A 27,014-nucleotide genomic window follows, 5' to 3' on the forward strand; every position below is an offset into this window, starting at 1 on the left:
GCACACCCACCATACATTATTCACCATTCATACATAACATCTATTATCTTTGTCTATTCCCTGCCAAATGGAGCCTGGGTGAGGCTAGACCCTAGAATACCTAGGAGAGTCTTTTGATAACTGTCAGAAGAAGAACTGAGAGTCAGTTGCTTACATTGTAGGAGCGGGGGTGCCTCTGTTTCCACTGCACCAGGAGCAGCTGGGCCACCACCAAAGTAGCGATGAGGATGAGGACCATTTCAGCGTGCATGGCTTCATGGCCACGGTGCTTGGCATGCATGCGTGCGTGCTCAACCCTGAAAGTCAAACAGATGAGGTAAGGCAGGTCAGGGAAAGTATGCTAGTAAAAGCGCAGTGCTTTCCAGGGATATTCCACAAGTCCATAGCTCAGAACATATTCCTGACCTTTGCAACTGCAGGTTATTATACAAATTAGGGGCTAGAAAAACACACACCCTAGAAAATGGGCATTTGGGATAGAACAAGGGCTCTACGGACCTCAGAAGCTCAGCTACTGGAGTTAAAGGTGGGTTGTCTGCTGCCCACCCCCAAGAGCAGAAACAGCTGACATCTTTCCTGTAGGAAAGAGGACCCAGAAGAATCTTGTCATTACTGCCCATTTCAGTCCTATTTCAACTTCAACCATCCCTGGAAGGACAAAGTAACCCACAGAGAAGGATAGCCATAAAGTCTCATACTCTTAGTCGATGATATTTATGACACAAATAAAGAAGTACTACTGCAAATGTGTACTAATCCCAGGGTTTAAGTCTTCCTTTATCTGTCCTATTCTCTCTGTCAGGACCAGGGATCCTGTTTAAGACTAGCTAAAGCCTGAAAATCTGGACTGCTTTAACTTTATACTAATCCAACAGTGCACCTCCTCAAGAGCTTAAGGAAGAATACAACTGGAAACTCTTATTTCATCTAAAGCTGGCATTCTCTGGTCCAGGGGAATGGAAACAAGTGATTGCCTTTGCCTCTTAGAGTCAGAGTCAGCCAACAGAGAAATGAGGAAGGACTCAGAAAAATAAATACAAATACAGCCCATAGTCAGGAGCTTTTATGCCAATCCTCCATAGATGGGGGTATTAGGCAGAGAGAGAAAGGACAACAAATGATATCTTCATAGAGCTCCCAAGGGCAATGACAGACTATGTAAGAACCACCCGGTGGGATGAATTACAGACAAATGATAAAGCAAGTACAGGGAAAACTGTACAACCTAGGTGGTAGGCCTAAAGGTGTTTACTGTGTAATTCTTTCAACTTTTCTGAGATTTTTCACAGTAAAATGTTAGAGAGCAAACTGGTGGGGGAGTGGGTAGCCAAATGTCAGCGGCCAGCCACAGCACCTCAGGGTTCATCTTCCATCAACTCATCCAGGGTAGGAGAATCTGGCAAACAAATAGTATGGGTAGGAGTCAGAAACTTATGTTCAGACATCCATGTGGACTTGGCTAAGAAAATTCACATCTCTATATCACAATTTCTTCATCTGTCACAAAGAGTCTGTATCTCTGTTGCTTCCCACATAGGGTTGTTGAGAGGATAAGCTAAACTAAAAGGGCAAAGGACACTTTAATAACCTAAGGACTCTGGGGAGTTATAAAGATAAGATAAATTTCTTATTGTCAGGCAATATTTGACTGAATGGATGTACACAACAACAATAAGAACAACAACAAAATTAAAGAAATATGGAGAAAAGACCAGAGAACAACAACTCTAGTTGAGGTTCCCACCCAATGCAAACATTGTCTTTACAATTTTTGTATGAATACTTCCACTGGCTAAAAACATATGCCTCTAGAGAACCATGTGTCTGGTACATTGTAGGTACTCATATGTGCTAATAAAGGAATAAAATTCCCAATACTTTAAGGGCAGGAGCTCACTGCCTCTCAATATATCACAATTATTAAAAACGTCTCTGATAACAAGACAAAAATCTTGCTATAGCTTCATTCCCTAATGAACAACCTTTTATATTCTGGAACAATCGAGGACATATTTACTCTTCTTTCCCAATGCTACTCTTTCAAAGATTTATATGATCTTACTTAAAACAAAAACAAAACAAAACAAAACCTCTTTCTACTACCACTTTTCTGTGCCCTTTTAGGCTAACAGTTCGAGATCTTTTAAATGCTATTCATATAACATAATATGAAAACCATTAGCCTGGTTGCCTTCTTCTAGATGTTATCTAACTGAAGATCTTCTTAATATGCAGTGATTACAACAAAATCAGTGTGGACTCAGTGAAACACAGTGGTACTTTCACCTCCCTAAAGCAGAAAGTATATTTCTATGAACATGTTCCAAATTTTGGAATGTTTTGATAGCTGAGGTACACAACTGGTGCATATTAAGCTTGAAGTTTTCTAAAATCTTGCTGGTTTTGTCACGTAAGTTGTTATCTTTGCCATTCTCTATTTTTATAATCTAAATGAAAGGGCTTTTTTTTGCACTATTAATAAAGTTTACATGATTGATTTCAGCTCATTGGTCAGCTACATTGTAGGGCAAACACTCCGACGACTCTTTGATGAGCAATCACGATAATAAGGTATTTGTTGACTACTGACTCACTCTGGTTGCAAAGCAAATTAGTAGCAGAGTTGAGATCAGAAAGACACCATTCCCATATTTCAGCCAGAGCTCTCTGCTCTGTTTTGTGGATAATGATGATGTTAATGATGATAGTGATTTGCAAAGTGATTACACTTACTGGAAGCTTACCACATGCCAGGCATTGTTCTAAGAATTTCACATATATTAGTCCTCACAACTCTATGAGGTGTAAGTACTGTTGTAACCTTTCATTGTGCAAACCAGGGAAACTAAGGTAGTAAGAAATCAAGTAACTCGCCCAAGATAAGCATAGCTAGGAAATGGCAGAACTAGTAGTATTTAAACCCATATAAATAGTTTGGTGTAATTACCTATTCACTCCCCAGGACTAAAGGAGCCACCCAGGAATACTGGAAAAGATCCCAAATGACCTCTCCTACTAGTCAAGTCATGGCTTCCACACAGACAAGGAAGCAAAAGGGTACATATACAACTCTATTAGTAGGACTAATTTAAAATTCCCAGCCTGAAGGGCCCATACCATCACACTTACCTCCATTGCTCTTCTGGAGAGAGGTCTGACATATCAACCTGTAGAAAAACACCACCAAAAAATCCATTACGGTCTTAGAACTGTGCCTGCCCAATATAAGGTGTTCATACATTCATCATTATCTTTAAGGAATTATGAAGAGCTTCAAGTATCACAATCTTTACGAAGCCTTCCCCAATACTCTACTTCCCACTGATCTCACCCTTCTCTAACCACTTACTTTCTCTCTTGTCTATGACTGACAGTGTACTGCATGTCTGTGCTAGGCAATGAGGACCGGAGAATAAACCCAACTCCTAAGATGCTCATAGCCTAATCAAGAATTCTCGCATATATACAGAAAATTTCTTTATATATGCTGAGGACTAGCTATGGAAGAATAAAGAAGAGGCTTCTGATCCAATCTGTAGTGTTATAGACTGGCAAAGACTTCTGGAGATGTACCATCCAGATGAAGAAATAAGAGAAATATGTTCCAGGCAAACAGATTAACATAAAAATGAAGGAATAAAGTTACTTAGCATACAAATAAATGAGCATGGCTAGAGCAAAAAGTATGAATCAGGATTAGTGGGAGATGAAGCTAGATAAAATATTCTGTCATATGCCGTCTGACTCTAAATGGCCCCATGGTAGCAAGCAGCACATTAGACTAGGGAGAACTAAGCTTTAGTCCCTGCTCTGCTATTAACGAGCAGTACAACCTTCCAATTTCAAAGTTCTGGTTCTATTTGTTAGTCTTTTCCTCTAGAGCAGGGTTTTCTCAACCTCCGCACTAGGGATATTTGGGACTGGATAATTCTTTGGTGAGGTGGGAGTTCCCTGTACACTGTAGGATGTTTTAGCAGCGTCCCCGACCCTCTACCTTCAGGATGCCAAAAGCATCTCCACAGAAGCAACAATGTCTTTAGACATTGATGAAAACTGCCTAGAGTTGAAAACTGCTGCTCAAGAATAATACTAAATTCTTTGAGTTCAGGACTCAAGACTTCTACTTCCTTACAGCCATACAAAAGCATAACCAAGTGTCAGTACGTAAGTCAAAAACATTACATTTATATATTCTTACACTGACCTGAGCTGAAAATGTTTCTCAATGTAAAGAGAGACAGGCCTTAGTCAAACGAATCAAACAACAAATATTCCTTTAGTACTTATGACGGTCAGGGCCCAATTTCCCACTGTTCCTGTGATAAATTCAGAAAAGTACTTTACACAGAAAGTTTGAAGTAAAATGGGCAGAACTCTCCTACTGAGTTAAATCAGCACATACTTATCCGGCATCCTTTATGTGTGTGTACACAACTCCCATCACTATTTAGGGAGGGCTTTCTGAATTTTACATGTTCCAGCTAAGTTATTAAAAAAAGAAAAAAAAAAAGGCTATCTCAAGTCACCCACCTACTCCCTTTTCCTACCTCACACAATACTCACAGAATATATTCAGGAGTCCTAACTCGGGTCTTTATTTCCCCAGAACAAAAGAGGTCCCAGAATATCCCAGGACAAGTTGACATAAGAAATGGAAATGCCCATCTGGGTGGTACCTGAGCAGACAATTAAGGACCACGTTTCTTTCTTTCTTTCTTTCTTTTAAGGTTTATTTATTTATTTGAGAGAGAAAGAGAGAGTGTGCAAGCAAGGGAAAGGGCAAAGAGAGAGGGAGACAAGCAGGCTCCCTTGTGAGCAAGAAGCCTGAAATGAGGCTTGATTGCGGGACCCTGAGATCATGACCTGAGCCAAAACCAAGAATCAGACGCTTAACCCACTGAGCCATTCTGGTGCCCCAGGCCACATTTCTAAATAAACAACCCCAGTACAGGTTTCAAAACTCTTTTCCTTTTTTCCAACTTGGACTTGCATCTTGCCAAACCAGTCTGTTCACTGTCTCAAAACACAAGGGACTCATTCCTGCCTCTAGGCCTTTGTATATTCTTCCTTCTGCTTACATTTCCCTCTTTTATCCCATCCAAAACCAAGCTGTCCTTTGAGAACCAGCTGCAATTTCACCTTCTCTGAAGAAGCCTGCCCTGATCCCCTAGCTTAGTGACTTTGGCCCTCTGCTTTTCTCAAGCATGGATTTTTCTCCTTATTCAGAGTGTGGCACAAAGAGTCATATCAGCATTGTCTGCGTGCTTGATAGAAATGCAGAAACTTGGGACACTTGGGTGGGTCCGTTGGTTAAGTGACTGCCTTCAGCTCAGGTCATGATCGTGAAGTCCTGGGATGGAGTGACACATCAGGTTCCCTGCTCACCGGGGAGTCTGTGTCTCCCTCTGACCCTCCCCCTTCTTGCGCTCTTATTCTCTCTCAAATAAATAAATAAAATCTTAAAAGAAAGAAAGGAAGAAAGAGAGAGAGAGAGAGAAATGCAGATCTCAGGCATCACTCCAGACCCCCTGAATCTGAATTTTCCTTTTAATAAGGTTTCCAGATGACTCATATGCACATTAAATCTGAAAAGCACTGTTCCATACCTAGTCATTCATAGTCTGTTATCTTAGATGTGATTTCCAAGTGATGTAACTGGTTTTTTTTTTAAGAAAATATTTTATTTATTTATTTGACACAGAAAGAGAAAAAGAGGGAGAGAATAAACAGGGAGAGGGGCAGGCAGAGGGAGAGGAAAAAGCAAGTGCCCCACTGAGCAGGGAGTCTGGGACCCTGGGATCATTTCCCGAGCCTAAGGCAGATGCTTAACCAACTGAGACACACAAATACCCCAATGTAACTGCTTCTTAAGGCCAGGACGAGGACTAAGGAAGGTGGGGGTAAACCAAGGGACCTAGGGCTCAAAATTTAAGTAGGCACTCATTGTCAGGTACTGACCCTCCATTTGCATGACCTTGAAAATGAGTGCCTCCTTAAAGTTTGCACCCTAGTGCCTCGTTTGCTTCACCCTAATCCTGGCCTGCTTATGTCTACCTTGCTTCCATCCCATAAACCTGGAAGATCCCACAGAGCCAAGGAGAATACACTGCTTTGTGTCCCGAAAGGAGAATAAAACAACGCTGAGCATATACTAAGCACTTGAGTGAGAACTAGAGGAACTGAACAGAATTCTCTCCAATACAGTAAGTATGCTGACAAACCAGCATCCCACCTGGAGAAGCTTAAATGTGAGTATAAATAAACATTTGAAAAATACTTAATAAGTATCTGGGAAAGAAGTATTCATTTGATACCAAGAGGCACCCAGAAAATCATGTTTAAAAACTCAATGTCAAAAATAATAATAATAATAACCAACAACAACACAAGTACATCTTCAAAGAAGCAAGATGGTTAAGCAACTGCTTCCAGCTCGGGTCATTATCCCAGGGTCCTGGGATCGAGATCCACATTGGGCTCTGCGCTTAGCAGCAAATCTGCTCCTCCCTCTCTGGAGCTCTGTGATCTCTTGCTTTCATTCTTTCTTAAATACATAAATAAAATCTTTTAAAAAGAAGCAAGACAACTCCACTGAAGGGAAAACTAAGAAAGATCCAAAGAACCAGGCCAGCTATGGCGTGCCTCTCCATGATAGTGATCAAGTGAGCTAATATCTATACCTTACTCTCTGGCTGGAAAACAGAGAATAAGACTTCTGACTTCATTGGGGGGCTGGGAGGGTAAGCACATTCAAGGTGACTAAGTGATTTCATTGTCTTTCCTCCTGGGAGAGTGGAAGCACTTTATAAAGTACCAGGAGAGGCTGTGGAACCAAATGTTGACGAAGCACAGGTCAGTACTGCTTTCAGAGCCTCATGGAGAATACCTCTCAGAAGGGCAAGCACTAAGGCTAAGACTAGACTGGGGCTTAGAGAACTGTTTAGCTCTTCCTGGAGTACTATGAATGCAAAGAGAAGAGACATGATTTGGCTTTATTATTTGCCTCCTGAACCGAACGATTCTTTAAACTACATCCATACTGGTCTTCTAGCACAAGGGGAAAAATAAGGAAAACTGTACACTATAGCTAAAAATAACCCCTACCATCTGGAAATACATCTTTATTTGCTCCCTCATTAATGCGTTTATTCATCTGGGTCCAAGCAGTAAGTCAGTCTGAGTATGCCCTGTCCAGAGCTCAGGCAGCTAATTAAGAAGGCTCTCCAGGCATGGTTGGATGGGTTCACATCCAACTCCCAAGACCCACACATAGAATGTTTTCTTGCCAACCAATCACTCCCCTCCTAGAAGCTTTCAAGGCCCTTGGTAGTACCAGTCTACCTAAGAACAGATTTGAAAGAAGTTAAATCAAAAATGTCCGGCAAAGAACAAGAGAAAATTTCATAAAAAGAGAAAATGCTGGGGCACTCAGGTGGCTCAAGTTGGTTAAGCAACTGCCTTTGGCTCAGGTCATGATCCTGGAATCCCAGGATCGAGTCCCACATTGGGCTCCCTGCTCAGCAGGGAGTCTGCTTCTCCCTCTGATCTTCCCTCTCATGCTCTCTCACATAAATAAATAAATTCTTTTAAAGAGAGAGAGAGAAAATCCTCAGGTGCAAAAGATTCAGGGATCCACCCCTGTAACCCAACAACAGGCCTCTTATAACCCCCAAATATTGGATACTCTGTGGTCTGAGTCTTTACACAGGCTGGTTACTTTGTCCATTAAGCCCCTCTCTTCCACCAAACTACATTATGCCTTCCAACAAAATGCTGGCCAGATTCTTCTGGCTTGAAGGCTCTTTAGACGGACTCTATTCACTGAAGAAACAAACATCCTTTACTGCCTCCCAGAGCACAGGCCATAGTCCAGCAGCATCAGCACCCTGAGAGCTTATTAAGAATCAAGAGAATTTCGGACTCTACCCCAGACCACCTGAATCAGAATCTACACTAAATAAGATAGGTTTGTTAATCCATATGCCCATTAAAGTTTGAGAAGCACTGCTACTGCACCTCAGCACTCACATTCACAACCTGTCCTACAATCAATCATACACTTCTGTGCACCTGATTCTTTTAATTAAAAGCTGCACTGGTATCTAATTTACATATCATAAAACTCACCCATTTAAAGTGTACTATTCAGTGCTTTTTAGTATATTCAGAGTTGTGCCGCTACCACCACCTCTAAGTTTAGAACACTTCACAAGCCCCAAAAGAAACCACATAACCAGTTAGCAGTCCCTCTCCATCCTCCCCCAGCCCAAGAAACCACTAATTTACTTTCTGTCTCCATCTACAATTGCCTATTCTAGCTGTTTCATATAAATGGGATCATACAATATGGTCTTTTGTGATTGGCTTCTTTCACTTAGCATAATGTTTTCCATGTTCATCAGGTTGTAGCATATACTGTAGTTCCTTTTTATTTCCAAATAATACTGCACTATAAGGACACTCCACATTACAGCTATCCACTCACCTGTTACTGGACATTTGAGTTGTTTATACTTTCTAACTATTACAAATAATGCTCTTATGAACATTTATCTACAAGTCTTTGTGTAGACATGTTTTCAGAGAGATATATCTAGGAGTGAAACTGCTGGGTCATATGGTAATTCTATACTTAACCTTTTGAGGAACTGCCAAATTGTTTTCCACAGCAGCTGCACCATATTACATTCCCACCAGCACTGCATGAAAGCTCCAATTTCACCACATCCTCAACACCTGTTAGTTTCTTTTTTTTTTTTTTTAAGATTTTATTTATTTATTTGACAGAGATAGATCACAAGTAGGCAGAGAGGCAGGTAGAGAGAGAGGGGAGGAAGCAGCCTCCCTGCTGAGCAGAGAGCCCGATGCGGGACTCGATCCCAGGACCCTGAGATCATGACCTGAGCCGAAAGCAGCGGCTTAACCCACGGAGCCACCCAGGCGCCCCATAGTTTCTTCTTGATAAAAGCATCCAAGCAGGTAGGAAATGGTATTGCGATGTATTTTCAATTTTGCATTTCCCTGAAGGATAATGATGCTGAACACCTTTTCATATGCTTATTGGCCATTTATATAACTTCTTTGGAGAAAAGTTTATTCAGATCCTTTGTCCATTTTTAAAAAATAGACCATTTTAGATCAGTTTTAGGCTCATAGTAAAACTGAATGGAAAATAACAAGAGATTGCCCGTGTGTCCCTTGCACCCAAATATACAGAGCTTCCCGATTATCAACATCCCCCACCATAGTAGTACATTTGTTCCAAATAATGAACCTACCCTGATACATCATTTCACCCAAAGTTCATAGTTTACCTTTAAGTTCTTTATTAATGTTATACAGCTTACTGGTTTGGGCAAATGTATAATGTATACAGAGATCTATGCAACACTTTTGAGAATCATACAGAGTAGCTTCACTGTCCTAAAAATCCTCTGAACTCTGCTTATTTAACTCTCTTTCCCCCCAGCCCCTACCACTTATCTCTTTTCTGTCTCTATGGTTTTCACTTTTCTAGAATGCCATATAGTTAAAATCATATGTAGCCTCTCCACTGGCTTCTCTGACTAGTAATATGCATTTAAGATTCCTCTATGTCTTTTCATGGTTTGATCACTCATTTCTTCTTAGTAATATTCACGAAGATATTCCATTATCTGGAAATACCGTAATTTATTTATCCACTCACCTACGGAGGGACATCTTGATTACTTCCACCATTTGGCAACTGTAAATAAAGCCGCTATAAACATCTGTGTGCAAGTTTCTGTGCAGACACAAATTTTCAACTCTTACGGTTTAACACAGAGAGCACAATTACTGGATTGTATGGTAATAGTGTTTAGTTTTGTTCTTCTCCTTTAATACAGTATTGGCTATTCCGGGTCGTTTGCCTCTCCATTTAAAGTTTGGAATCAGTTTGTCAATACCCACAAGATAACCTGCTGGGATTCTGACAGGTGTTGCACTACAGTTATAAATCAGGTTGGGAAGAACTGACTTGTTTACAACACTGAGTCTTCCTATACCTGAACATGGACTATCACTCCATTTAATTAGTTCTTTAATATATTTTTAAAGATCTTATTTATTTATTTATTTATTTGAGAGAGAGACAGAGAGCCAGCGAGCAAGTGAGCACAAGGAGGAGATGGGCAGAGGGGCAGGGAGAGAGAATCCCAAGCCGACTCTGCACTGAGCAAGGAGCCAGATGCGGGGCTTAATCTCATGACCCTGAGATTATGACCTTAGCTGAAGCCAAGAGTGGGATGCTTCACTGACTGAGCCACCCAGGCACCCCAGTTCTTCTTTAATACTTTGATCAGGGCTTTTTGGTTCTCCTCATATAGATCTTATAACAAATATTTTGCTATATTTTTATTAGTATTTATGCTAATATGTCACTTCTATGGAGCTAAAGTAAATAGTATTATGTTTTTAATTTCAAATTCCATTTGTTCATTGCTGATATGTAGGATGCAATTGGTTTTTTTATATTAACCTTGTTAGATTTACATTATCTTGAAAACGTGCTATAATCAAACAGTAGTTCCAGAAGGTTGTTTGTTGATTCTCTTGGATTTTCTACATAGAAAATGATGTCATCTATGAGTAAAGATGCTTCTACTTTTTCCTTCCAAATCTGTATACATTTTACTCCCTTTTCTTTTTACATTAATTAGGACTTCCACAGTATGATGTTGAAAAGCACGGTGAGAGGGGACATCCTTACCTTGTTCCTAAGCTTTGTGGGAAAGCTTCAAACTTCTCACCATTCAGGATGATGTTACCTGTAATTTTCTGTAGATATTCTTTTAAACTTTTATTTATGTATTTGAGAGAGCAAGTGTACACAGAGAGTGAGAAGGAGAAGACTTCTGCCGAAAAGGGAGCCCAATGCAGGGCTTGGTCCTAGGACCCCAGGATCATGACCTGAGCTGAAGACAACACTTAACTGGCTGAGCCACTCGGGCAGCCCTGCAGATATTCTTTATCCAGTTCAGGAAGTTCCTCTCTGTTCCTAGTTCTGTGAGAATTTTTATCTTAAATGGGTATGGGATTTTTGTCAAATGTTTTTCTTTATTCATACATTTATGTAATTTTTCTTTAACGTATTGATGTGATGGAATATAATAACGGACTTTCAAATGTTGAACCAACTTGTATACCTGGGATTAATCCCACTTGGTCATGGTGTATGATTCTTTATATATACTGTAAGATTCAATATTTTACTGATGATTTTTACATTGATGTTCATAAAAGACACTGATGTCCCTTCTTTCACTTATAGAAGTAATTTGTGTCCTCTTTTTTTCTTAGGTAGCCTTAGGCTACAGACCTACTGGTTTTATCAACCTTTCAAAGGTTCAGATTTGGATTTTGATTTTCTCCACTGATTTCCTATTTTTAATTCATTGATTTCTGCTCTGTTTTTCATTACTTTTATTCTACTTAATTTGGTTTTAATCTGCTTTTTCTAGTTTCCAAAGGTGGAGACGTAGGTGATTTTATTTGTTTTTTTCATGTCGTGGACTTGCTTCTTTAATTGAAGATGAACTTAGCAGTCAATGGCAAGGATCCACACTCTAACAAAAGAACCAACTACAGAATGGTTGTCTTCTTGAAGAAACAGTAACTTGCATTTGATTTTTCCAGGTTGGCTCATTCCCAAATGCTGAAGATTTGGATTCCTAAAGTCTTCTTCAGCATTTACCTAATTCTTTGTGGGTGGAAGCAGGGCTGGGACTATTTGTCCACACATAAACTGATCCTTGCATAATCACTTTTATAATGAGAAAGCAGCTGGGACACGTTGCCTTGTCTTCCCCATTCTCTTCATCTTCTTGGTGATGCACAAGTTATCCCCTCACAGGAGGGGACAGAAATGTCTCCAAGTTTTTATCATATTGGAAGTCCTCAATTTCCCCCTCATCATGAAAGAGCCATTGTCACTGGGGCCAGCAGAAGTCTTTTGCCTCCACAAGCCAACACTGCTCTGGGAAGGTCTAACTTGGCAGGCACAGGCCCCAGCTCGGGTGATTGATTTTAGATCTTTCCTCTTTTCCCTCTGCATGGTTTTCCCTGCATCCCACAAATTTCGCTAAGCTGTATTTTCATTTTCATTTAGTTCAAATATGTAAATTTTTTGACTTCTTCTTTGATCCATGTGTTATTTAGAAGTATGTTGTTTGATCTTCAAGTATTTGTGGATTTTCTAGCTGTCACTTATTTACTGATTTCTAGCTGAATTCCATTATGCTCTGTCAGAAGACATTGTATGATTCCTAGTCTTTTAAATTTGTTAAGTTTTGTTTTATGGCCCACCTTGGGTTTTATCTTGGTTGTGTTTTATCTTAGTTATTGTTTACATGGAATGTTCCATGTAAACTTGAGAATGTCTCTATCCTGCTCCTGTCAGATGAAGCAGTCTATAGATGTCCATTATATATATCCAGTTGATTGATGGTGTCTGAACTCAGCTATGTATTTACTGACTTTCTGCCTTCTGAGTCTGTTCATTTCTGACACAGGAATGTTGAACTCTCCAACTAGAAAAGTGGATTTGTCTATTTCTCCTTACAATTCTGCCCACATATTTTGATACCCTTTTGTTAGGCACATATATATTACAGATTGTTATGTCTTCTTGAAGGACACTCTTTCATCACTACATAATACCCCTCTTGATACCTAATAAATTTCCTAATAAATCTGCTCTTTCTGGGGTGTATGGGTGGCTCAGTTGGTTAAGCACCCAACTCTTCCATTTTGGCTCACGTAATGATCTCAGGGTAATGAGACTGAGCCCTGCATTTGGCTATACACTGAATGGGGAGTCTGCTTGAGATTTTCTCCCTCTCCCTTTGCCACTCCCTGACCCCCACTCGCCTGCTCTAAAATAAATACATATATCTTTGAAGTCTGCTCTTTCTGAAATATAGCTAATCTTGCTTTCTTTTGATTAATATTAGTATGGCAGATTACTCTCCATTCATTTACTTCTAATTTGTATGTGTCCTTTTACTTAAAATGGATATCTTGGGGCCCCTGGGTGGCTCAGTTGGTTAAGTGGCTGCCTTTAGCTTAGGTCATGATCCCAGGGTCCTGGGATCAAGGCCAACATCAGGCTCCTTGCTTCTCCCTGCTTCTCCCCTGCCTGCCTTTCCCCACGCTTGTGCTTGCTTGCTCTCTCTTGCTCACCCTGTGTCAAATTGAAAAATAAATTCTTAAAAAAAATTAAATTAAAAAATTTTTTTAAAAAATGGGTTTCTTGTAGGCAATATATAGTGGATGTTTTTTTTTAATCCACTCTGACAATCTTTTAATTGGTGCATTTAGACTACTGATGCTTAAAGTAACTACTGATATAGCTGGATTAATATCCACTACATCTGTCGATATATTCTGTTTGTTGTTCTCGTTCTTGGCTCCTGTTTTTGTTTTCCAAGCTTTTGTGATTTTTCTTTTTTTTTTTCTTTAAGTAGCCTCCATGCCTAGTACGGAGCCCAACATGGGACTTGAACTCACAACCCTGAGATCGAGACCTGAGCTGAAATCAAGAGAAGGAAGCTCAACCAATAGCTACCCAGGCACCCCCAAACTTTTGCAATTTTAACTGAGAATTTTACATAATTATATTTTCTCCTCTTTCTTATCACTTATATTTGCTTTTATTGTTTTAATAGATGACCTAGAGTTTGCAGTATACATTTACAACTAAATAAAAAAATCCTTTTTTAAAAGATTTTATTTATTTGACAGATAGAGATCACAAGTAGGCAGAGAGGCAGGCAGAGAGAGAGAGAGAGAGAGAGAGGAGGAAGCAGGCTTCCCGCTGAGCAGAGAGCCCAACATGGGGTTCGATCCCAGGACCCCGTAATCATGACCTGAGCCGAAGGCAGAGGCTTTAACCCACTGAGCCACCCAGGCGCCCCTTAAGTCCACTTTCAAATACTATATCACTTCATGGGTAATATGAGTAACTTAAAATAATCGTAATTTCTCCCTCCCATCCTTTGTTTCATTGCTGTCATTCATTTCACTTTTTCATAAGCATATCTACACACACACACACACACACACACACACACGCACACACATACACAGACACATAAATGCATACATAATCAAATACAGTGTTGGTATTATTGTTCTGAAAAAACTGATATGCTAGATCAATTACAATTTTTAAAAAAGCACTGTAAAAAAAGCACTATAAAAATTCATATTCAATGGTGAAGGACAAAATGCTTTTCCTTTAAGATCAGAAACAACGTCAGCATGTCTACCCTCACCACTACTATTCAACACTGAAGTTTTTAGCCAGCATAAAGCAATAAAAGGAGATAAAAGGCATACAAATTGGAAAGAAAGAAAACTGCCCCTATATGCAGATGACTTGATGTTCTATGTAGAAAATCCCAAAGAATCTACAAAAAGAAAAAAAATACTAGAATAAGAGAGTTCCGCAACATGGTAGAATATAATATAAACACACTCAAAAAATACATTTCTATGTATTAGTAGAGAACACATGAAAACTGAATATAAATTTTACAATCATTCATTAAAAAAGTATAAGTAAAATAAATATTCCTATTATATCTTCACTTATTTCTTTTCTGATACTTCCTTCCTTTATGTAGATCTGAGTTTCTGACCTCTATCATTTTCCTCTCTCTAAAGAACTACTTTTAACATTCCTTGCAAGTCAGATCTACTGGGAACAAATTCTTTCATTTTTTGTTTGTCTTTATTTCTCCTTCTCTCTTGAAGGGTAAAGAATTCTAGGCTGGTAGCTTTTTTCTCAACACTTTTTTTTTTTTTTTTTAAAGAAATAGAGTATGAGGGTGCCTGGGAGGCTCAGTGGGTTAGGCCTCTGCCTTCAGCTCAGGTCCTGATCTCAGGGTCCTGGGATTGAGTCCCGCACTGGGCTCTCTGCTCAGTGGGGGAGCTGCTTCCCCCGACACTCTGCCTACTTGTGATCTCTGTCAAATAAATAAAATCTTTAAAAAAAAAAAAAAAAGAAAGAAAGAAAAGAAAAGAGAGTGTGAGTGGGGGCAGGGGTGGGGGCAGAGGGAGAGAATCTTAAGCAAGCACCATGCCTAGCACAGAGCCCAAAGTGGGACTCGATTTCATGCACCTGAGATCATGACCTGAGACGAAATCAAGAGTCGGACACTTAACTGAGTCACTCAGGTAGCCCTTTTCTCAACACTTTAAACATTTCATTCTACCTGCTCTTGCTTCCGTGGTTTCTGAGGAAAACTGGGATGTAGTTCTTATCTTCGCTCCTCTGTAGGTAAGGTTTTCCTTACCTTTCCTTAAGGTTTTCCTCCTGTTTCAGGATTTTCTATCTTTGATTTTCTAGTTTGAAAAATTATGTCTAGGTGTAGTTTTTTTTGCCATGGAAGGTTTTTGTCTCATTGTTGTTTTGACATTTATCCTCCTTAGTATTTTGAGCTTCCTGGATCTGTGATTTGCCGTCTGACATTAATTTGGGCAATTCTCAGTCATTATTGTTTCAAATATTTATTTTATTTCTTTTTCTTCTGGTATCCCCATGATATGAATGTTTTAAGTCTGGGCTGCTCTAACAAAATGCAAAAGATTGGGTGTGGCTTATAAACAACAATTTATTTCTCATATTTCTGGAGGGTGGAAGTCCAGGATGATGGCACTAGATTTTATGTCTGGTAAGGGCTTCTGGGTTCATAGATGGCCACCTTTTGGCCATTTTCTCAAATGGTAAAAGGGGCTGGGGAGCTCTGTGGGGCCTCTTTCATAAGGGCACAAATCCCAATTATGAGGGCTCTGCCCTTATGACCTAATCATCTCCCAAAAAACTCCCCCAGCTAATACCATCACATTAGGAATTAAAATTTCAACATATGAATTTGGGGTAACACAAACATTTTCAGACCATAGCAATGTATATCACAACTTTTGTAGTTGTTCCATGGTTCTTAGAAACTGTTTTCTCTAATGTTTTTTTCTCTTTACTTTTCACTTCTATAGGTTCCTATTGAGATACCCTCAAGCTCAGAGATTCTTTCATCAGCCATGTCCGGTCTACTGGCAAGCCCATCAAAGACATTTTTCATTTCTGCTAGTGTTTCTGATCTCTAGTGTTAGAATTTCCATCTCTCTTGTTCTTATACTGCTGTCTACTTTAGTCATTAGAGCTATGATCATATTAATCATAGTTGTTTTAAATTCCTGTTCAAATAATTCCAACATCCCTGTCATAGGTGACTCTAATTCTGATGCTTGGTTTTTCTCTTCAAACTGTGCTTTTGGGGCATCTAGGTGGACTCAGTAAGTGTCCAACTCTTGATCTCAGCTCAGGTCTTGATCCCAGGGTCATGAGTTCAAGCCCCACAATGGGCTCCATGCTGGACAGGGAGCCTACTTGAAAGAACAAAACCCAAAAAACTGTGCTTTTTGTCTTTTGGTAGGTCTTAGAATTTTTTCTTCATAGGTCGGCAAGGCACTGCTATAAATAGGCCTTTAGTAATGTGGTAGCAAGGTGTGGAAGGAGGAGAAACATACTAGAGTCCAATGACTGAATTTCAGTCTTTTAGTGAGCCTATGCCTGTGGAATATGAACTTCACAAGTGCTTCTCAGTTCTTCACTCATCACCCCTCTTAGGTGGGAAAGGATGGCTTCAGTGGGCTGGAATTTGGCATTTCCCTTCTCCTACATGGAAGTCTAGAGCTGGCTAGAGTTGGATTATTTCCCTTCCCCGGGGTCAGCTGGGCTCTGGCTAACTAGTTTCTCCTGATGGCAGACCACCACCTTGCTAAGAACAGAATGCTCTGCAGTATTTTTAAATAGTTCCCTTGCCCCCCACCAGAAGCATGAGGGGATTTTTCTCAATACTCAGCTTAAGAGGGACACCTGGGTGGCTCAGTCAGTTAAGCGGCTGCCTTAGGCTCAGGTCGTGATCCCAGGGTCCTGGGATGGAGTCCCACACCGGGCTCCTTTCTCAGCAGGGAGCCTGATTTCTCTCTGCCTCTGCCTTCCACTCTGTCTGTGTGTGTGCGCTCTCTCTCTCTCTCTCTCTGACAAATATATAAGTAAATCTTTAAAAAAAAAAAAAAAAATTCAGCTTAAGAACCTGATAGATATCCAGGAGGCAGAACTCACAAAACTGGCAGGGGGTGGGGGGAGCCTCAATGAGTGAGTCCCCTTGGAGCTTTTAACTCTCAGAGTGGTCAAAAGGGAGTCTCCAGCAATTCATCTAAGGCCCAGGTTTCCCTACTCCAGGACTGGTTCCCACAAATGTGTCTGCTCCTGTGATTCTCTGTATTCAACTTTTGGTCTCTCCAATTTTCCAGGCTCTTATAAACTCAATTCTCTTATAAATCTAAGAATTACTGATTTATCGGTTTGTTTAGCTTTTTACTTGTTAGGACAAAGTAGTGAGTCCCAAGCTTCTTAGAAGCCATACTGGAAATTTCTGTACATTTTTTGATGAAATTATTTAATTTTTATTGCTGAGTTGTAAAAATTCCCTACATATTCTGGATACAAATTCCCTTATCTGATATATGACTTGCAAATATTGTCTCCCATTCTGTGCGTTCTTTTTACTTTCTTGATGGTGTCCTTTGCAACACAAAAGGTTTTCATGTTGGTAAGTCCAACTTATTTATTGTTTTCTTTAATTCCTTGTGCTTGGGTGTCATATCTAAGAAATGATCATGATTTCGGATAATGTTTTCTTCTAAAAATTTATAGTTTTAGTTATTATATTTAGGTCATTGGTCCATTTTGAGTTACTTTTTGTATATGATATGAGGTAGGGATCAACTTCATTCTTTTGCATGTGGCTAACTAGTTGTCTCAGCATCATTTGTTGAGAAGACCATTCATTCCCCATGTGCACCTGATTCTTCACATTGGCTCTTTTCTAAGATGGTACAATATCCTTGTTTTCCACATCATTTTCTCGAGTGTTCCCATAGCTCTATAAACTTTGCTGACAGAACCTCAGAAAAGACAATAAACAAATAAGAACATAAACAAGCAAACAAATAAATAAGGCCCCAAAGCTGTCTGTGAAGTTTGATAACATTTATTCCTTTACTCAAATCTCACTTAAATACTCCTGTTCTAAATGTGCAGGTCCAGGGCTAGGCAGGGGATGCAAAGATGAACCAAACTTTTTTCTTGCCCTTGAGAAGACAGATAAAAAATAAAATAATTAGGCTGCTTGGGGCACCTAAGTGGCTCAGTGGGTTAAAGCCTCTGCCTTCGGCTCGGGTCATGATCTCAGGGTCCTGTGTTCAAGCCCCACATCGGGCTCTCTGCTCAGCAGGGAGCCTGCTTCCCCCTTCCCTCTCTGCCTGCCTCTCTGCCTACTTGTCATCTTTGTCTGTCAGATAAATAAATAAAATCTTAAAAAAATAATAATAATTAGGCTGCTTTAAAAGTATGAACTTATTCAGCCCAGGGAGCACAACTGTTTCCTCTTACAGAAGGCACGGATGAGATATAAAGGAGAAAAATGACTCACTGAAGATCACAGTTGAAACAGTGATGGAGAAAGGGTCACAGAACTTATGGGAGAAATCAAAGACAGGGCTTACGGCCTCAAATGACCAAATCAATGACTAGTCACAAAGTCCTCCTAGAGTCACATTATGATTTTCATGGGGCCCAGGTACTTCCGCCTTTGTGGGCCTCTTTCGCCATTAAAAAAAATATAGATATATATATAGATATATATGTGTGTGTGTATATATATATAATATAAATATAAAATATATTAATAAAAAATAGAAGTATATTTTTTATTTTTTAAAATTATTTTTACTAACATATATTATTTGCCCCAGAGGTACAGATCTGTGAATCGTCAGGCTTACACACTTCACAGCACTCACCATATCACATACCCTCCCCACTGTCCATAACCCAACACAGTGCTCACTACTGGAGCAATACAAAGAAGATTAGCATGGCCGCTTTGCAAGGATGACAGGCAAAAATGTATTTTATGACTACACTGCTACAAAGATGTATAATCCAAGCTGGACTGTAGTCACTTTTTAATTCTTAAAGGAAATTAAGATATTTTTGTGGGTCCCTTGGGACTGTACCTACTGTGCCTAATGGATAAGTCAGCCATAGGTCTTGCTGTCTCCCCACAGCTATGGACCAAGTGTTCTCTCCCCAGCTGCCAAATCACTTTGTCTACTGCTTCTAGACTCTCCTCTCTCCTGGGTCTATCTGATCAAGCAGCATGAAGTTTAAGCTCATGCTACATCTCACTGCCTAAATCCACAATAAAAAGCAGCCTCACTCTAATCATACGAGCACTATAAAGTCATCAGAAAATCATTTGACAATAATATATATTCTGTGTTCAAGAATACTCTGTGTTCAGTAATATATATTCTGTGTTCAAGGTTTAGATATATTCATGAATGATCACACCCCCAAAAAAGAAACAGACATATCATTGACCTCCAAACACCAAAGGCATGGGGAGCATGCACCTGGCATCTTGAAAGTACCCAATAAATATGTTTGCTAATTCAATCACAAGACAAGCATAAAGCAAAGTATATTTTCTTATAAAACTTAACTTTGAATAAGCAGAAAATAAACATGTAAATAAATATATATTTATATATATGACATAAATTCTGGTAGTATTATGAAGGAAAATAAAACATGGTAAGAGAAGAAAGTTCAAAGGGAGACTGTTTTATTGCTATAGACACTCATTTCCCCTAAGGCTTCCAACAACAGGAGAACATGCTGGGTGAGACAGCCAATAAAACCCCATGTAGTATGACTTATTTCTTTGGGTTTTATCTCATTCCCACTTTTCACCCCAAGAAATGGGTTTAGGGCAACAACTACCCTTCTCAGTGAAAAGAAGAGCAGTTGAAGAGAAGAGCTAGTAATCTAGCATACCTATTTAATTGCTATGTGTCAATAAACAGGGAACTTCCTCTGTGCCTCAATTTCCCCATATACAAAATGAGGGGGTTGGCTTAGGTGATTTTCAAGGTGCTTTAAAACTAAAATGGTATAATAATTCACACCAAATCTGTTTAACTCCAAAGCTTTGGAGTCAGCTGTAATACTCTGGCTTTCCAAACTGCCACAGTTTCCTTATTTACCACAGAACTAAAAACAAAATACCTTCGGTAAGGTAAGGTGTGAATTAACAGGATGCTACCAGATTAAATCTATCAAACTTTACTAAGTGACTACCGTGGCATGCATCAGGAGTATCCATCAGTCAGAGGATGGCCTCTTGTCCTGGCTTCAAGTACCTGCTAACCATAAAGGGCCCTAAACTCTGGAATGCCATCCACTAGGGCCAACTGGCATTTCAGAGGTCCCAGCTGATCCTTCCAAGTTAGAAACTGATCAACCATGTAGCTACAGACTTCATTCTTTCACAAAAATTAGAGACAAATAAACCCAACCTTTGCGCTTGAGGTATTCATAGTTGGTGAGGGGCAGGGGAGGGGAAAAGACAGGACACAACAGAGTATTAAAGATAAAATAGTATGACAGGGATAACAACCATTGACATTTAAACAAAACACTACCTAAGCCCAGAAAAAGGAGAGATTAGCCATCTCCTAGACCTGGTAGGAATAAAGCACACCAGGCTGGCTGCCTCCTCTATCCTGTGGGGACAGATGCTCTGGTTCGCTAGGTGGTTAGGATAACAAGTACAAAAGTTCAAAGGCTCTCCATATTTGTAGCTCTCCATTCTCCTCTCATTCACATTCTTCTTCAACTCTGCAGCCCTGCCGACAATTCAAGGCCAATAAATCAAAGTGCAACCACTTCACTTAAAAAAAAAAAAAAAAAAAAAAAAAAGACCTCATGAATCAGCTGGGAATCATGCAGACGTTGAATCTGTTCAGCCAAACTGTAAGGCCTGATACAGACAGCACACTTGGAGCAGGGAAGTGAAAGTGGATGTTGGTGGTAACAACTGCTGTGGCTGCTGTCTGCCCATCACCCCCACCTCTCTACCATCACCAGAAAGCCAGGCCAGCTGAGTTGGGAAGGCCAGCTCATCCTCCAGGTCAGCTGAGTTGGGAAGCTGTTTAATGAAAAATCTCAAATATATTAAAAGAAGAAGGGATAGTTTAATGACTTCTCTCCCATTCAACAATTATCAAATTTGGGGGCATCTACCATTCTTTGGTTCTTCCAATTCCTTTCCCATGAAATTCCTACTTCTCAGACTAGCTTCTTCCCCACTGGCCCTCTGCTCACTTTTTCCTACATGCCCTCCACCCTCCTATGTACTCTATACCATTCCTTTAGGATGGTATCGGACCCAATCCAGATGCCACCTCTTCCAGAAACCCTTCCAGAGCAAAACTGTCCTTTCTATGGACTCCTAGAGCCTTTATATTCTGGACTATTCATCTGCTTGTCACATTTCCCACCTATGGAATCGCCCTTGAATTTTTCATTGCCATACCTCAGACTTTATCCCTTACTCTCTCCCAGACTACTGCAGTGACCTCCAAGGTGATCTCCCTGAATCTAATCGCGCTAGAACAGATGCACACCTAATAGCAGCCAGAGGATCTTTCTCAGATACAAAATTGACCGCATCAGCCCTCTACTTAGACTTTGATACCTTTCTATTACCTTTGGATTAAAGCCCAAACTTATTTGTATGACACACAAGGTACTTCATAATCTAGTCCAACCAGCTACTTATCTCACCACTCTCCACCAAATGGCTTATACTCCAGCCACACTGAACCACCTGAACCACCTACCATTCTAACATGTTCTTTCCTTTTATTGCTCAGCGCTTTGGCTGGCGCCATCTTCTCTCCCTAGAATTCTTTCCTCACCTTCACTGTCTAGTTCATCTCTATTTGCTCTTGAAGATGCAGCTCAAATATCACCTCCTTCATTAGATATTTTCCACTGTTATTCATTCACACATTCATTCAACAACTGTGAGATGAACATATGCTAAGTTCCAGACTGGGGATACAATGATAAATAAATAACAGCTCTCACTCTCAAGATGCTTAGAGTCTATCAGATGTTCTCGGGTAGAGTGATTCCCTTCCTCTTCTGCAGAAATTTGCAATTTATACATATCTCCAAGGTCACATTAGTTTTTAAATTTGTTTCAGAGTCTGTTTCCATAACTTGACTCTAAGCATCTTGAGATCAAGGACATTTTTCTTTTTATTAAAGCTTTGTTGGGTGCCTGGGTGGCTCAGTGGGTTAAGCCTCTGCCTTCAGCTCAGGTCATGATCTCAGGGTCCTGGGATCAAGACCTACATCGGGCTCTCTGCTCAGCGAGGAGCCTGCTTCTCACCACCACCCCCCTGCCGCCACCTGCCTCTCTCCCTACTTATGATCTCTCTCTCAGTCAAATAAATAAATAAAATCTTAAAAATAATAAAAAAATGCTTTGTTGAGGTATAGTATCTATTCTGTGGACAATTAAATGATTGTTCATATATTTACAGGGTGGTGCAACCATCTTACTTTAGATAATTTCCATCACTTTAGAAACAAACCTCATGCTCATCTATCAACTCCCCATTCACATTCCCAGACCTAATCAACCATAAATCTACTTTATATCTCTATATATTTGCCTTTTCTGGACCTTTTATATAAATGAAATCGTACAAAATTCAGTTTTTTTGACTGGCTTCTTTCAGACAACATGTTTTTTCAAGGAGCATCCATGTTCTAGCATATATCAGCACTTCACTCTTTTTTTCTTGCCAAATAGTATTCCACTGTGTAGATACAGGTTTTATTTATTCATTTACTGGTGGATAGACATTTGTGTTATTTCTACTTTGAGGCTATAATGAAATTATTGCTATAACATCTGTATATAAGCTCTTGTGTGGACACATGTTTTTATTTCTCAAGTATGTATCTTAGGAGTGGAATTACTGGGTCATCTAGTACCTCTATTGTTAATCTTTTGAGAAACCACCAAATTATTTCCCACAGCAGCTACATCACGTTGGATTTCCACTACCAGGGCATGAGGGTTCCAATTTCTCCACCTCCTTCGCAACACTTGTTATTATGTGCTTGTTATTATAATATCATAGTAGGTATGAAGTGAGTGGTATCTCATTGTGGTTTTTATTTGCATTTCTCTGATCGTTAATAATGTTTAACATCTTTTCATGCATTTAATGGCCATTTGTATATTTTCTTGGGAGAAGAGTCAATTCAGATCATTTGTCCAATTTCTATTGGGTTATTTATCTTTTATTGAGTTGTAAGAGTTCTTTATATATTCTGAATGCAAATCCTCATCAGATATATGATTTGCAAATATTTTCTCCATTTAGCAATCTTTCTGGATGTGGACTGGGTCTGAGAATCATCTGAATCTTATTCACCTTTATGTTTCAAAGAACTAGACTGGGGGTGCCAGGGTGGCTCAGTTGGTTGAGTGGTTGAGCATCTGACTCTTGATTTCGGCTCAGGTCCTGATCTCAGAGTCATGGGACTGAGCCTCACGTCAGGCTCTGCACTCTGTGAAGTCTGCCTGGGATTCTCTCTCTCTCCCTCTGCCCCACCCATACTTGCACGTACACTGTCTCTCTCAAATAAATAAATAAAACCTTAAAAAACCAAACAAAGAACTAGTCTATAATCTGGTACACTGTATATGTTCAGTGTTAGATGTATGTTACTTAATGTTAATAGCTTTGATGACAAGGAATGGGTCTTACTCATTCAGCATCCCCTCATACTTGACACCTAGCACTACACACAAAGCACATGCTTTGGAAATACACAGAGACTGTGTAATTCTCCCCTGAGCAAACAGTGGAGATGATGTCAAATAAAATGGCCAAACAGAATTTTTCACATTTCCTCTTTCCCCTCTTAAAACTTCTACCTTGGTCCCTCCTGTTTCAATACCTGATACTGTCAACAATGGTGCTGCCAATTAGTCAAGTTAAAGCAAAACAAATCTAAAAACCTGAAAGTCAAGCTCGATTATTTCCCTTATACCTAATATCCAATCCACCAGCAAGTCCTGTAGGCTCCTGTTCAAAACATATTCTAAATTCATCCACTTTTCCTCATCATCTTTGCTATCACACCCCTAACACTATCATCTCTCACCTGAACTACTGCAAGTCTCCTAACTGCTCTCCTTGAATGTCTGTCTACAATTCATTCTCCTCAAAGTATCCAGAAAGATCTTTTTAAAATGGAAACCAGCAGGGGAGCCTGCCCATCTCAGCCGGTCAAGTGCCTTCAGCTCAGGTCAGTATCTCAGGGTCTTAAGATCCAGCCCCGCCTCGGGTTCTGCTTGGGATTCTCTTCCTCTCCCTCTCTCTGCTCCTCCCCCATGCTTTCTCAGGTGCCCTAAATAAATCTTCAAAAAAAGATGCAAACCAGCTCACCTCACTCCCATCTTTCAAACTACTCAAAATCTTTTCATTGTATTCTCAGTAAAATTCAATGTGTTTAGCAGCATCTATGAGGCCTTACATATCTGACTCTGCCATACTCCCTAACCTCACTGGTATTTTTCCCTTTTATTCAGACGATGATTCAGACACACTGGCTCTCACTTTGGTCCCAAAACATGCCTAACTCATTCCATGACTTGTACTTCTCCCTCCAGTTGACACATGTCTGCTTCCAAATCTTCAAACTGCTAGGTCTTCCTCATTGAGGTGTTGGTTCAAATGTCACCTCATAGGCTTTCCATAACCTCTCCTAGTTGTTCTCTATCACATCACCCTACTTTTCTCAGAGGACCTGTCACCATTTGGAGTCACCTCTTTTTGTTATCTGCATGCCCCCATTAGAAAGTAAACTTCACAAGAGCAAGGACCTTGGTTGTCTTGTTCATTGCAGAGTTACCAGGACCTAGAAAAATGCCTGTCATATTGAAGGCACAAGTATTTCAAGAAGGAAAGACTGAATGAACAATACAGACAACATATTTAATAAATGTTTGATGAATGTGTGAGTGAATGAATAAGGGAGGTAAATGGAAAGCACAAAAAAATAACTGGAAGCACTGCTATTTAGTATTTTTATAGCTGCTCACTTTTCTCCACCTTCACTGCCTTTACTTTTGCTCAGATCCTCATTATCTCCTAGCTACTTAAGTACCCCCAACTAATTTCATCTTTCCCCAATCTGATCCCTCCAAAAATAACCTCTACATTTCCATCAGACTTGATCATTCTGAGACATAGATCTGAACATGCTACAAGCCCAAGCTTCTCAGCATGTTCTATAGCATGTTGTTATAAACGCTTCTCCAACCTTAACACTCACCGTTATTTCCCTACATTTAGCCTATACTTCAGTTATACAGAAATTCTTTCAGCTCCCAGAATATTCCATGTTGTTTAATGCCTTTGCATATGTTTGCAATTTGCTGGACTGCTCTTTCCTACTCACAGACTCCATCTATTGAACTCAAATTTTATTAAGAACAAACTCAAGCATCTTCTCTGTAAAGTCTTTAATGATTCCCCTAAGCAGAGTTAATCACTCCCTTCTTGGGTCACCATGGTGTATAACACCACTTACACTATACCACAATTATTTGTTTCCATGTCTTGTCTGCCCCTACATGACTATCAGCCCCTGAGAGCAGGAACCAGGTCTTCATCTTTGTGTCCCCTGCACAGTATTTGGCATATATAAGCACTCAATAATTGATGACAGAAGGAATGAATAAACCCATCTTAACTCCTCAGTGGGCATTCAAAATCAACCTTATGTTGCCCCCAACCTGTGTTTCTAGATCTAGTACTTAGCCCTCACCTACTTGATGATCTCCAAATACACCCTTCTTTTTCACATTTACTTAGGGGCCTTTATTCCTGCTGTTGTCTCTCTAGTGATATTTAAACCATCCATTAAGGTCCAGCTCAGAGGGCTCCCTCTCCATGAAGTCTTCCCTAACCAAATCAATGAGAAGGGATTTACTTCCCCAATAGTACTTTGTTTTGTCTAATAAGGTAATTAGGACCTCAGATTTTATAAGTATAGTCAATATCTTTCCAACTGGATTACATGTCCTAATTTCTAACAGAACTGTAAGTTCCTTAAAAGCCAGAAACATGATCTAGCATCTTTTCTCTCAACCCAATTGCTTAACGCAGTGCCTTGCCCAAAGCAAGCAGTTATCAACAAATGTTTTAGTAGTGAAGAATAATATATTTCAGGATCAGAGAGTCCATGCCTCCATTCTTCCACATATGTGATTTTACTTACCTTGGTGTAAATTGGCCTCCTATTCATATGGTAAACTTTTACCCTTCTTTAAGAATCAGCCCAATGTCATATCCTCTCCAACTCTCCCAAATACACTTACACGTTCCATCCATGTACCCGTGGAACCTTGTATATAACTACTCATTATACTATATTGTCATTCTTACTTGATGGGTTCCTCCCCAACTAGATCATGAACTCTTATGGAGCAGAGATAGTCTCATTATCCATCCATGAATTTCCAAGACCAAACAATATCTGGCATAATTTCAATGCTCAATAAAGATGTGGTGAACTTTGAAAATAGTGACTCCCTGTTATAGAGTACTCCAGCAATAGAGATCATGGAGTCCTATAGCCAAGTTCAAATCCTACCTCCACTTACAACCTAGGCAATCTTGAATAAATTAAAATTACTTAGCTGGGTCTCTGTTTTTTTTTTTTTTTCATCTAGAAAATGAGCATAATAATAGCATTAAAACAGAAAAGAATAATGTCATGTAAAATGCTTACTATAGTGCCTGGTACACAGCATGCACTAAAAAGGTTAGCTATTGTTATCATTAGAGCAAAAGAAAAAAACTGTTTCTGCAGGGTGCTAACTGACAGACTCAAGAAGAGATTAGGCTCAATCCTATGGACAATGGGGAGTAAAATGTCCCTGGAGTCCTCTTAAGTAACAGATACATTAAGTTATTGAGAACACCCTACTGGGGAAGGAGAAGAAAGGGAACACAAACCTTGGTAGGCTTAAGCTTATGCT

General features: G+C 39.7%; 1 protein-coding gene across 3 annotated transcripts in view; it reads right to left on the reverse strand.

Moving 5' to 3' along the window:
* The window catches only part of RNF121 (ring finger protein 121), an 88,728-nt gene that overhangs the window by 53,454 nt on the left and 8,260 nt on the right, over positions 1-27,014 (reverse strand). For all 3 annotated transcript variants that reach the window (XM_059133752.1, XM_059133737.1, XM_059133744.1), the window contains 2 exons: positions 3,130-3,167; positions 155-296 (listed from right to left, as the gene is read on the reverse strand). In XM_059133752.1, the coding sequence (XP_058989735.1) occupies positions 155-296; positions 3,130-3,167 (180 nt within the window). The remainder of the gene's footprint in view (positions 1-154; positions 297-3,129; positions 3,168-27,014) is intronic.

Source organism: Mustela lutreola, chromosome 1 (assembly GCF_030435805.1).
Source record: "Mustela lutreola isolate mMusLut2 chromosome 1, mMusLut2.pri, whole genome shotgun sequence".
Lineage (NCBI taxonomy): Eukaryota > Metazoa > Chordata > Mammalia > Carnivora > Mustelidae > Mustela > Mustela lutreola.